General features: G+C 39.3%; 1 protein-coding gene across 1 annotated transcript; it reads left to right on the top strand.

The window, feature by feature from the left end:
- The first annotated feature begins 247 nt into the window (after nt 1-247).
- Nucleotides 248-2,070, top strand: LOC112662679 (spliceosome-associated protein CWC15 homolog). The gene has a single exon (XM_035703618.2). It carries the CDS (start codon nt 1,041-1,043, stop codon nt 1,734-1,736), a length of 696 nt encoding a protein of 231 aa, XP_035559511.1. The 5' UTR covers nt 248-1,040; the 3' UTR covers nt 1,737-2,070.
- Nucleotides 2,071-13,653: the final 11,583 nt, after the last annotated feature.

Raw genomic sequence — 13,653 nt, forward strand, 5'->3', positions numbered from 1 at the left:
GGCAATCTTTAATATTTTCAGGGCACAGGACAACAGTACAAATTATATTGCACCCAGCATATATCTAAATATTTAAAAGTTGTAATCAGACTAATAAACTATTAAGTTTCATCCTCCTACATTAACTGATTAATATTATAATGACTTGGAAGGCCAGGTTGTGGACTCCTCAGAATTTGGTGCCAGCTTGTGGTAGGAGAGATAGCCAGTTAGCAGCTTGTACCCCCTCTCACCTGCCCTATATCCATCCAAGCAAGTGGATACTTCAGCTTGCATTGACAAGCTCAGATCTCAGCTTCTGCAACGGCAGCCCCTGGAAGCTGGCTCAGTGCCAACTGCACAGAGAATTCTGATGTCCTAGTTGCTTGGTACACGGCTAGGCTCATCCACTTAGTCTTAGGGACTCTCTAAAGTATGGGTGCCATGACAGGGGCTCCTTTGCCTGGACATAAGGAAGTTACTTGGAATCTTGCAAAATCATGGAGTTATAAAACTGAAAGGGAACTTGGAGATCATTTGATCCAAGGCCTTCAATTTGCAAATAAAGCAGATGCAGAGAGGTTGTGTGATTAGTCCAAGTCATACCCCTAGTTAAGGGCAGAACTAAGACTAGGGCTCAGGTCTTCTTTCACCCATTCCTCTCTGTCCAAACTTTTTATACAGAGTAAAATCCTCAACTAGGTGTAATTTCTATTGATTCTTCAGTTTGAAAATGACATTCAGGCTATCTTTTAAAAAACCATCTTCCCCAGGTAACTGTTGACTTAGGCTGGGAGCCTTGGTGGCAGTGGGTCCATCCTGGCATCATAGTAACCTGGAAGGAGAAGGGGATGTAGCTGGGTAGATGGGGTCTCCCTTGAGCAAAAGCTGTAATGGACAATAAAGCTAAGGAAAAAACTGAATGAACTAAAAACTGGTACTTTTACCAAAATAAGTCAGAGATGGGGAGGTGAGAGTCGTCATGGTGTCTGTGTGATTTGCGGAGGCTGTCGCACTAGACCTTGGTCAACGTGTGCCGCGGGAGTGTAGCAGCATAAAAGATGACAACAGCAGCTAGGCCAACTTTTGAACCTGCAAGAGGTTGGAGAGGAAAAGGAGAAGGTGATTTGAGCCAACTCTCAAAGCAGTATTCAAGTAGAGACCTATCTTCTCATACAAAGATAAAATATAGACAAACTACTCAGGATGCCCCTGAAGAGGTTCGCAACTGTGACTTCAGGAGGGAGCTGGAAGAGAGAGAGAGAGCTGCTGCAAGAGAAAAAAACAGAGACCGTCCAACAAGAGAACATACAACCTCCTCGTCGGTGTCAAAGAAGACTTGGGTAGACCAGATTCCTGCTGCCAACCTTGATGCAGATGACCCTCTAACAGATGAGGAAGATGAGGATGAAGATTTTGAAGAGGAGAGCGATGACGATGACACTGCAGCACTTCTTGCAGAACTAGAAAAAATTAAAAAAGAAAGAGCTGAAGAGCAGGCCAGGAAGGAACAAGAACAGAAAGCTGAAGAAGAAAGAATACGTATGGAAAACATTTTGAGTGGAAACCCTCTCCTTAATCTCACTGGTCCATCCCAGCCTCAGGCCAACTTCAAAGTTAAAAGAAGGTGGGATGATGATGTTGTTTTCAAGAACTGTGCAAAAGGTGTAGATGATCAGAAGAAAGACAAAAGATTTGTAAATGATACACTGCGATCTGAATTTCACAAAAAGTTCATGGGGAAATATATTAAATAGTACAGTTTTATGTGCTTAATTAAAGACTGTAAGGTGTAAACGATCATTTTCACTTTGTTATGTTTTTCTCTTTCCCCATCTAAATTGTGTATAGGCCTCCCTAATTTTAAGTTCCAAACTATCTTTTCCTTTATTGATAACTTTATTTGATGAGGACTTGGGAATTGAATTAACCTAGTTTCCATCCTCTGAATATTTTCAGTAATATGCTTTCCTTTTAATATGGGAAAGGGAATCTTCTTGTAATAAATATTTTCAAAACTCGAAATATCTAAATCTGTGCCCCCAACTTTTTTTGTTGAAATGTATACAGCTTATAAAACGTTGCACATTTTCTTTTGTGAATTGTATTTCTTTATGCATCAACTTCTTGTTTCTTTGACATTGATTTAAGGTCAGTTAATGTGTGATACCTTCTCTGTGTTTTTGCCGATGGTGTTTTTAAGAGTGTGATGGAGGATGAAAGGCATTCTATTTTGGCCTACATGTTGGTATGGAAGAGGATCATCGAGCTCTCAGCATCCTGAGTGCATGTCTGAGGGTGCATGGAGCATCTTTCCCTTCTGCAAGCTCTCCTTTTTTTTCCTATTGGCCCAAAACTGCTCCGTAAGCATGCCCAGGGAACATGTGGCTCTCCTGCGTTCTCCTGGATACTCAACGGCCATGTGCCTTGAGTGAGGTAGTTTGCCACTGGCATACTTGAGATGCAGAGCCTAGGGAAGTTTAACCTCAAACCAAAATAAAACTTTGGGAAATAGGAAAAAAAAAATAGTCAGAGGTCCACATATGGTAGCACAATGTGACACACTCTTGGTGGCACACCAGTCTTTTCTTTCCTTCTCTGTGTAAAAAGAAAGACTAATGGCATCTTCTCATATGGATATGTATAGTAGTTACATAGAATACATTTTCACTCTTTTTACTTGATTCCCTAACCTCTAAAGCTAATCAAATGTATTATTTTAATTTTTGTTGGGAATTATGAGTTTGTTTTTCACTGAATACTCAAAGGGAAGTGTATTTTAAAAGTAGAATTCTTACTAATTACATAGGGGACCTACATTTAATTTCCAGACTACCAAAATTAATTCTAGCTAATACTAGATAGTTATCTGACTTTGGATTAATCACAATTACTCACTAGAAGAGTGAAGGAGTTTGGCTAGATATCTTAGAGATTAAGAAAATGGGCTCTGAAACCCACTTTTGCTCTGTGACCTCAGGCATGTCACTTAACCTCTCTGAAACTCACTTTCTCATCTGCAAAATAGAAGTAATAATAGTGTCTTTTATAGAGTTGTTATAAGAGTAAATGAATTGTATAAGGAAAGTACTTGGAAGAATGCCTGGGATTTAATAAAGTTTACTCTTATTATTGGCCCTATTTTTGAATGTATACCGAGAAAACACACATGTAAATAGTACAGACATCATAAACTACACATGACCAAAGTCAGCCTATCATCTTTTTTCTAAAGCCCACTTCCCCACCTTGTGTTTTTATTATTGACCCTGACACTACCATTCACTTAATTTTCCCACACCAGAAATTTGAGGATCATCTTAAAAACCTCTTTGTTCCCTTGTTCCTTAAATCTAATCAATCACTTAACATTGTGGACTGAAGTTTTTCAAATAATTCAAATCAAATGAATATTTAGATTTAAGTACTTAAAAAAAGTTTTTTTTTGAGAGAGAGAGAGAAGGAGAGACAGGAGAGTCCCTGCATGTGTGGGGAGGAGGAGGGTCAGAGGAAGAGAGAGAATCTCAAGCAGGCTCCACACCCAGCATGGAGCCCAACATGGGGCTTGATCTCATGACCCTGATTGTGATCTGAGCTGAAATCAAGAGTCAGACACTTAACTGACTGAGTCACCTGGGTGCCCCCAGATTTAAGTACTTTTTATTCTTTCCCCCTTTCTTGCATTGCCACTGTCCTATCTAAAGTCTCATTTCTTACAGAAACCTTTTAACTTGTTTCCCTGCCTCCATTTTTGCCACATCAAACCTCTCATAGTGCCTTTGACATGATCTTTCTAAAACATACGTTTGATAACATCACTCCTCTAGGTAAAAGTGCCTACATGGGTGAAGTGTGCTTGCCTCAGTCTGGAACAAAAGGAGATCGTGGTCTGATCATAGTCCTGTTTCCCACCACACCCTCTGGTACCTCATGTTTCCAATACAGAAGTTGCTTCCTCTTGAAATTACCCTGTGCTTTGTCTCACCTCTGAACACGTTCTTGTCTAACATACCCTGCCCATTCCACAGCTCCATCTCCTCTCTCACAAGTGCCTCTAATAGGAATACCAGTCATTCTTTCAGTTCAAGTGTGGAGTCTTCTTTGGCAAGCAGACCTGGGTTCTCCCTCTTTGTGTTTCCTTGCTCCAGGGTTATCTATTTTACCATCTCTCTCTACTCATATTTCCCTTAGACCAGGCAAATAAAGAGTTAGTTAACTTATTTTCAGCATAATTGTCTGGTCTAATTTAGATGAAATCATGTGGCCTGGATTATTCAGGTGACTTTTGGATTTGTTTGTCCCTCATATATATAGTTGTCAAACTCAAGTCCAACTATCTTTTTTTTTTTTTTTTTAAGTCCAACTATCTTTTAACCAACACCTCAAAGCCAATTAATTAACTCTTTCCTTTTAGCTTTTTCTCCTGTTCTGGGTACATAGTTCATAGAGTCCTGTGTGCTGCCAACATTTTGACAAATGCATGATGAGGGGGATTTCTCTGTATATTAGAGAATCCTGGAATAGATTTCAGAGCATTGGCAAATACACTTTGCGGCTGATGGTGGCAAAATCCTTAGTAGTTGGCAAAATTCTACATGGTGGTGGGGCGGTGTTGGGGTGGCTGAGTCACATGGAGTAAGGTATTCATTCAGCAATACTTGAAAATAGAGTATCTTCTCTCTCTTTTTAAAGATTTTATTTATTTATTCATGAGAGAGAGAAACAGAGAGAGACAGGCAGAGGGAGAAGCAGGCTCCATGCTGGGAGCCCGATGTGGGACTCGATCCCGGGACTCCAGGACCACACCCTGGACTGAAGGCAGACGCCAAACCGATGAGCCATCCAGGGATCCCAGTATCTTCTCTCTTTAAGGATTTTGAATAGTTTCTTTTGCTAAAGTGTTAACTGAAAGTTACAATTTGTTTTCTCACCTTTAGGCTGAGTACTCTTCATGAAAGAGCCTCAGCAATTTTTTTCCTGATACTAATACAGAGTTTGAGTGGATGGCATAGAGCACTGTATTATCACATCCGTCAAATTTCTTTTTTAATGTTCTTTCTTGTATAAACATTGAGGTGTAGTTCATGCAGCAGTGTCTGACCTAATCTGCTTCTGAGTTTATCTTTCCTACAAGTCATGAAGAAAAACCTGCTGTTCTCCTTTTTGATGTAGGTGTGAAGAGTGAACTGAAGTTTATTTATTTATTTTTTGCTTACGGACATCAAAATGTTCCAACACCATTTGTTGAGAAGACAATATTTTCTTCATTGTGTTACCTTTTTATCTTTGTCAAAAATCAGTTAACTGTATATGTGATGGCTTACTTTTTGACTATGCTGTTCTGTTAATCTGGTAGTTTATCATTATGACAGTACCACACTGTCTCGATTATTTACTTTATAGTAAATTTGAAATCAGGTAGTATAAGTTGCCCAAATGTGTTCTTCTTTTTCAACTCAAACGATTTTTTAATCAACTCCTCCTCCTCTCCCCTCTCCTTAAATCACTCTTACTAGGTTCATCATTTCAATATAAACTTAAAGCATGGTTCTCAAAGTGTGGTCATTGAAACTTGTTAGAAATGCAGATGGTCAGGCCCTAGTCCAGATATTTTGAGTCAGAAAATCTAGGGGACTCAGCAATCTGAGTTTTAACAAGGCCTTCGGGTGATTCTGATACCTGCTGAAGTTTGAGAACCTTTAATATAGAACACTCCAGAGTTCAGCAAACTTTTTCTTTGAATAGCTAGGTAGTAAATATATTAGGCCTTACAGGCCATGTGATCTCTGTTGCAACCATTCAATTCTGCTGTTGTAGCATGAAAGCAGCCATACACAATATGTAGTAAGTGAGCATAGCTGTGTTCCAATAGAACTTTATGTACAAAAATGGGTGATGGACAGATTTTGTCTGGAGGCCATAGTTTGCTAACTATGTAGTCTGTTCTTACTTATCCCACATCTGACACCTCAGCATTTGTCCCATTCTTCTTGAAAATCAGTATTCTCCTTCATTTTAGACCTCTTTATTTTAAAGCCCCTCAAGAAAGACTTTCTTTTTTTTATTTTATTTTTATTTTAATTTTTATTTATTTATGATAGTCACAGAGAGAGAGAGAGAGAGAGAGAGAGAGAGAGAGAGGCAGAGACACAGGCAGAAGAAGAAGCAGGCTCCATGCACCGGGAGCCCGATGTGGGATTCGATCCCGGGTCTCCAGGATCGCGCCCTGGGCCAAAGGCAGGCGCCAAACCGCTGCGCCACCCAGGATCCCAAGAAAGACTTTCTAAGGATTACTTAACATATGAAACTATGTTAAGTATTTTTTTTTCCACAGGGCTTTCTCAGTGCTGAGGTCAGACATTTCACTTTACTCTAGCTAGCATTTAATGCTATTATGTATCTACTCTTGATGTTAAAAACAAGAAATTTGTCATTTAGCCTCACTCTTGAGCATGCCACTTGCATGAGCCCTACATGCTGGCTATATGCTTTGGAGCTTTTAATTTTCTGTAAATCACCAGCCCCCCAAAAAGGTTTTGGTAATAGTGATTGTTTTGGTTTGCTAGGGCTGCTTTAACGAAGTGCCTAAAACTGGATGGCTTAAAACAACAAAAATTTGTCTCACAGTTCTGGGCTGGAAGTCCAAAATGTCTGCAGGTCCATGTTTTCTTTGATGGCTTTAGGGGATAGTCCTTTTTCCTTCTTCTAAGCTTCTGGTGTTTGTCAGTAGACCTTGGTGTTCCTTGTATTATAGATGCATCACTTTAATCACTCTAATCTTCTTCCTATAAAGAAGGGGCCAATGTGTGTCTTCACATCGTCTTTCTCCTGAGCATGTCTGTCTTTGTGTCAAAATTTCCCCTTTTTATAAAGATACTGATTTAGACCCACCCCAATAACATCATTATAACTTGATCATATACAAACTTCTATTTCCAAATAAAGTCCCTTCACAGGTACTGAGAGGTTAGAACTTCAGGATCTTTTAGGGGGACACAATTCAACCCCTAACAGTGATAAAGGTGGGAACTGAGGTTTAATAGCAACTGTTCTAGAAAGAATCTTTGCACAAGAATTTGCAGGCTTTATCTGTTCCACTTGTTACAAAATGTAATATTTACCTTTGGGAAAGGTGCAGAGATTGCTTTGCCTTATTTTAGTAAAAGAGACAATAGTACAAAAGAGAAAAAATTTGATACCAATTTAGCAAATATGAGGAAGGCTTGAAGGTATGAACAAGAATTTGACCAACAAGTTCCTAGAACAACATCTAGCATATTTCCTGACACGCAGCATGTACTCAGTAAGTCACAGAAGTGTCCAGAGTTGAGATGGAGATTAACATTCATTCATCCATATTAACTGCAGTGGCTGCATTTGTTAAGTTCTTCCTGTGTGTTCTGCACTATGCTAAGTACTTGGCATGCATCTCAGCGAATCCTTACCATGACACTGGGTACTATAATACCTCCTTCTTAGAGATGAAGCTTAGAGAGATGAAATATGAAGTGACTTGCTCAATGTCATGACCAGAAACTGTCAAAGCAGGGACTTTAATCCATTAAGACTAGTTTGAGAGCTCATTAAAAACAAAATTAAACTAAACTTTTTCTTTGAATGTAATATCCACACAGAAGTGTACATATTGTAAGTGGAGAGAAAGCCCATGTTTTTAAGCACTGTGCTATTTTTATCTTTCTGTAACTCATTTGCATAAAACTTTTATTGAGTATCTACTATATAGCAATTTAATGATTAGATCAACCTTGCTGCTGAACAGAGCTGGTGCTTGGTGGTGGGAGGGGGGATAAGAGGGAAGGTCTTCTTGTCTGTTTGCCACCATTTTTCTTCCAGTAGGATTGCCAGGATTTCTGGGTCATTGCACTTAGGTCATCAAACAGAAGACAAACAAAAATACTCAAACCACCAATTCTCCTTGTTTTCATCGTACCCAAAAGCAATGTCAATCTTCTTTTGGACTTCTTTTAGTATTCCTTTTTTTTTTTAATTTTTATTTATTTATGATAGTCACACAGAGAGAGAGGCAGAGACATAGGCAGAGGGAGAAGCAGGCTCCATGCACCGAGAGCCCGACGTGGGATTCGATCCCGGGTCTCCAGGATCGCGCCCTGGGCCAAAGGCAGGCGCCAAACCGCTGTGCCACCCAGGGATCCCTTAGTATTCCTTTTTATGCAGATTCTCAATATCAGAAAGAAAAAATGAAATGAAGGAAAAAAGAAAGGAAATGAGAAGAAAAGAAGAGAAAATTATGGGCTAATATCCTTGATGAACAGAGATGGAAAAATCCTCAATAAATATTAGCAAACTGAATTCAACATTACATTAAAAAGATCATATACAATGATCAAGTGGGATTTGTTACTACCTAAAGCAATCTATGTATTCAGTGCAATTCCCAAGAAAATACCAAAGGCATTTTTCACAGAACTAGAACAATGGATCCTAAAATTTGTATAGAACCACAAAAGACACCAAACAGACAAAGCAATCTTGAGAGAGAAGAACAACCCTGGAAGTATCATGCTCCTGGATTTCAAACATTAGTACAAAATGATAGTCATCAAAACAGTATAGCACTGGCATTAAAATAGACACATGGATCAATAGGATAGATTAAAGAACCCAGAAATAAACCCACACTTATATGATCAATTAATCTATGACAAAGGAGATAAGAGGCACGCTGTGAATTTTTCTAGGCTGCTGCTTAGTTCAATATCTGGTGACTTTGTATAAGACATTTATACGTTTTTGATCCATCTGGGCATTCTTCCTCCTTTGGTTGGCCCATTTGGACTAACTAATAACTACATTTTTAGAGTGCCAGCAGTGGGCTCCAAAAAGATGAGTTTGTGGTAGGATGCCTGGGTGGCTCAGTGTTTGAGTATCTGCCTTTGGCTCACAGCATGATCCTGGGATCAAGTCCCATATCGAGCTTACCACAGGGAGCCTCTTCTCCCTCTGCCTATGTCTCTGTCTCTCTCTGTGTGTCTCTCATGAATAAATAAATAAAATCTTTTAAAAAATGATGAGTTTGTGGCTTTTTGAAACATTCTATGTTTTTCAGTTTTCCTCCCCTAACTCTCAAAATCTCTATTTAGTTTTCATTGTAATTTGCAACATTCTGCCTTGGTTACTTATATAAACTTACTTATATAAACATCTAGACCATGAAAGCAAAGACTGTGTTTTTGGCCTTTGGTAATTGTAAAGGATGCCTAGTGTGATGATGCCTTGGGACAGTGTAGATATTCCTTGAATTGAATCTCCCTGGGTTGTCTAGCAATGAGGGCACTAGGTTAAAATGAAATCAATGCTTTCTTGTAATCTCTTCAGCTTCCCTATCCCAGGTATTGGGAAGGGCTAACAGACCCAGACGCTGCAAATGCAGAATGCAATATGCAATGCATGACTTAAGCATAGAAATATTAGGGATCCCTGGGTGGCGCAGCGGTTTGGTGCCTGCCTTTGGCTCAAGGCTCGATCCTGGAGACCCCGGATCAAATCCCATGTCGGGCTCCCGGTGCATGGAGCCTGCTTCTCCCTCTGCCTGTGTCTCTGCCTCTCTCTCTCTGTGTGACTATCATAAAAAAAAAAGCATAGAAATATTATTCTTAGGGGCTCAGTGTCCAGAAAGATAAATAGTTTTTAGCTTGGAGACAAGGTGGAAGTGGTCAATTCCAGAGTCTAGGTCTGTACTAATAGATGCCTCTCTGTCTCACTTGTGCAGAATGGACTTAAAATCTTGATGGCTTCATTCTGGAAAAGGGTACAAATAGAGAAATGTATGGAGATAAGCAGAATGATAAGGGTAACAGAACATAAATCATCCTGGTGATTAGAGGGGAGATCAATAGGCAGAGACCATTCATGGGCCAATTATACCAGCGTGTTCCAGAAGTCAACTCATGCCCTTTGGTTCATACTTTGCCAATGATACAAGTGATTCTGAGAAAGTGACCCTGAAGGTAAAATATTATCACATAAAACAGAAATATTGATTTGAAAATATTTTGGGGACAGAGCAAATTACTTCTTCCTGTATGAAAGGTACAGAGGACGATGACTGGGTGTTGATAAATACTCCATCATAATCTCACAGATAATTAATAGCCTACTTGGAAAACAGCCTCCACTGACTGCCGTGTCAGCTGTCTTTACTAAATGGAGTTGGGGGAAAGGTACAGAAAGGCTCCTTCAATGAAGTGCTACTAACTCCAACAATATGATGACCATACCCAAGGAGTTGGCCTAGTGGTGAGCTAGAGAAGTGAGAATATGGAGTTGGAGATGTTTTTGATGCTAAAAGACCTATTATTTCTATAAATATAAATTATCTCTGTGGTAAGACCAAACACCGACAAGTAAATGGGTGGGAACACCTGAGAGTGAGGGAATTATTGATTAATTTCATAGCCAGTAGGATGAGATGTAAAAATTTGGTCTTCAGACACTGGAGGATGCTTTAGGTACCCAAAGATGCAGGTTTACTGTTCCAAGCCTTCTTTCTGGATCAACACTGAAAAATATAAAAGGTCCTGAACATGTTTTTTAGTGGTAGCATGTATTTGCATGTGGAAATACATGCATTTAATAATCAGTGGTGTCAATCACTCACATTTGCACTTAGCTAATTGGGAACTAGGAAAAACTTATTAATTTATTTAAGAAAAAAATAATTTATTTAAGAATATGTATTCGGCATCTGCTCTATGCTCCATGCTGTTCTATGCACTGAAGATGCAGTGGAGACTTAAACCTGCCCTTGTCTAGCCTCCTCCAGTAAATACTTATAGTCGAGGTACTAATTAGTCCTATGAGGTATGGTAGGGAATAGAGGGAGGGTGTCAAATGTTGATAAGTGGTGGAGAAAATTTGCATTCTGGTTTCTAAGAGCTGTATAGCCTTGTGCAACTCTCTTCCCCTCTCTGGGCCTAAAGTTCTTTATTTGTTAGATGATAGGGAACTTAAACTACCTATGACTTTTTTCTTTCATTCTGTCGGAGCCCTTGTATGAGCTGTACTGAACCAGGTTACTTTAGGCTGGTAAGAAGGCAATGGCACTTACCATTTTACATTTCACAAACTGAGTTACTCTTGCTCTCTGGTATACAAGTATTCCTTCTTAGTTTCAGATAAAAACCAAAATGCCAGGTCAAACTGTTGGACCCAGATTACATTACGTGCCTTACCTGGATGAGTTACTGTATTCAGGGGAACAGGATACATTGATTAGCGTGGTATTCAATGGTAAAGAGTATTTGTGGCAGGGAAGGATGGGGGGCCTCTGTGATGGACAAACTGATTTTTTTATTGTGTCATTATTAAAAGAAAAGGCTAAATTAGGATGCTGAGCAGACCAAATCTGCAAATGTCCACTGTATCAGAGTTCTTATCTGCAAGAGACAGAGACTGACTTTAGCTGGATTAGCATAAAAGAATTTGTTAAATGAATGTTAGGGAACACAGATTTTTTGTGAAGTCTGGGGACCAGGTTTGAAGCCATCCCCCAAATCCTGACATTGGATTGTTCTGAAGAGAAAACTGCTCTCACCACCACTAAATCTTGGAAGTCACAGTTTGTATGAGTGCTATTTCTTCACCATGAACATGGCCTTTGTGTGACTAATTGCTGCCAGGAGGGAAGGAATGGTCTCTTCTTCCCTTCCCCTTTGCTTCAAAAGCTCCTAAGTCAATGTCTAGCATGGAAAGGTCACATGGAAGGACTTTCTCTCTCTGTGAGCCTTGACATAGTGCATTACTCAGCATAGATGTCAGCTTCTAGAGAAGTAAGGAAAAAGCCAGGTTTCCATCACAAAAGCATGCTTCAGTCAGGAGTTACAGAAAGTAAGTTGAGGTCTTAACAAGGTGAAAGGGGTCTAATGTTTTCCTAGACAAACTCTGTCACCCCTTTGAATGAATGTCATCTGTGTTCTTTTCAAATAGCCTTTTGAAGTTTGCCTACATAAAACTGAAAGGTCCATCTCCCCTTCTCTGCTGAGGGTCATAGGTCTTTCACCTACCTGGGTTCACAATGATTTTCCTTCCCTGCTGACCCCAAGGTAATTTTCAGAGAGGGTCTTACTTAAGTTGTACTCATGTATAAAAGAAAGTAGTAATTTTGATGTGTTCTGGAATAGGAATATGGTGGTTGCTCAGCTATTGGTAGGTGAGTAACCTTGTCTTTGCTTTCTACAATGAAGTTCTTAGAAATTCCCTATTTTAAAATTCTGAGTCTGTGGACCTGTTTTCCATAGCAGAGAGCACATAGTAGGTAATGAGTAAATATTTTGTTGAGTAGAGGAATGAGGCAGTTGTGAAATCCTGGAAAGAGCCCAGGTTTGTGGGACAGATAGAGTGAAAGGTTGAATTCTGATTCAGTTACTTTGTAGTTGTATGACCTTCAACAATTAACTTAATGGCAATGAGCCTCATTTATTCATTGTAAAATGGAGATTTAAAAAATGGAGATAGTCCCTACCTTGTTATATACAAGATAAAATGAAATATAACAAGATAAAATGAAATAATGTGTATAAAATGACTGGCACATAGTAGATACTCAATACATCTTATCTATTTTATTATTTCTATTTTATTATTTATATTAGAGTGGTAATTCATTAAGTGTTTAATGAATGAAAGAAGAAATGAATGGATGTCATGAGAAATTCCACTGATGAGTGGAGAGCTTCCTAGTGGGTTCTTGGTGGGGTGAGTATCACAGGGATTAGGATCATTTTATGTGATGACTTGTGAAGGAGAATAGAAACATTTAAATTCAGGCCCAGAATCTGCCATCAGTCTTCACATGATGTCACTTCCCTCTAGAATATCCTTGCCCCACTTCTTCACCTTGATACCTCTATACCTTCAGTAGCATCCTAGCTCAGGAGTCACTTCTTACTTTGAGAAACCTTTTTTAACTCCTCAGATAAGGTTCAGTGCCATGCTATGTTTACTTTTGCCGTAGCACTTGTCATAGTGCTTAACTATCACTAGCATCTAATGTACTACTTGATTTTTTGAAGTTAAAGGGAGGAGTTTTATCTAATATCCAAATTGTAGAATTGGATCTAAGGCTTTAAGGAAGTCTGACCTAAGCTCCACTTTCCTTGGTAGTAAAATGAGGAAGAAACTATGACCTCAAAGCCTCCCACCAGGATTGTGAGGATCAACTATGATTATAAATATAACCTAGCAGAGGCTGAACAGCTTGCTTGGAATACTCAGAAGACCAAGATTTAGTTAAGAACCAGTTTTTGCTTAGCTTATACAATACAGCTAGCTTTTATTGTACTAGGTAGGCATTGCAAGCTAACAAGGTTTTAAGTATCTCTGGGGAAAAAATAAGTTGGAGAAACGGGCAATTGTCCGAGAGAGAGACTAGGGTTATGGAGAGAATTCTACAGTTATTTCTTCTGTCTATCCACGAATCCATTAGTAGCAGTTATGTTACTCAACAGTACTTTTGGAGTTGAGTTTCCAGAGTTTTGTTTGAGGGGGTGGGGTATGGACAGCAGATAGAATCTCTGATCATTCTTACTGCCCTCAGGATGGCCATAGGCCACAACGAAGCATTTGTCCCTCAAGGTGTAGGCAGTTTGATTTAAAGATGTAAAGGTGGTTTGTGTTGAAATTGATCTATATGTG

The sequence above is a fragment of the Canis lupus genome, chromosome 20 (assembly GCF_003254725.2).
Source record: "Canis lupus dingo isolate Sandy chromosome 20, ASM325472v2, whole genome shotgun sequence".
Lineage (NCBI taxonomy): Eukaryota > Metazoa > Chordata > Mammalia > Carnivora > Canidae > Canis > Canis lupus.

Coding starts and splice junctions, on each gene's coding strand:
- LOC112662679 (XM_035703618.2), top strand. CDS start 1,041: ATGACAACAGCAGCTAGGCCAACTTTTGAACCTGCAAGAGGTTGGAGA.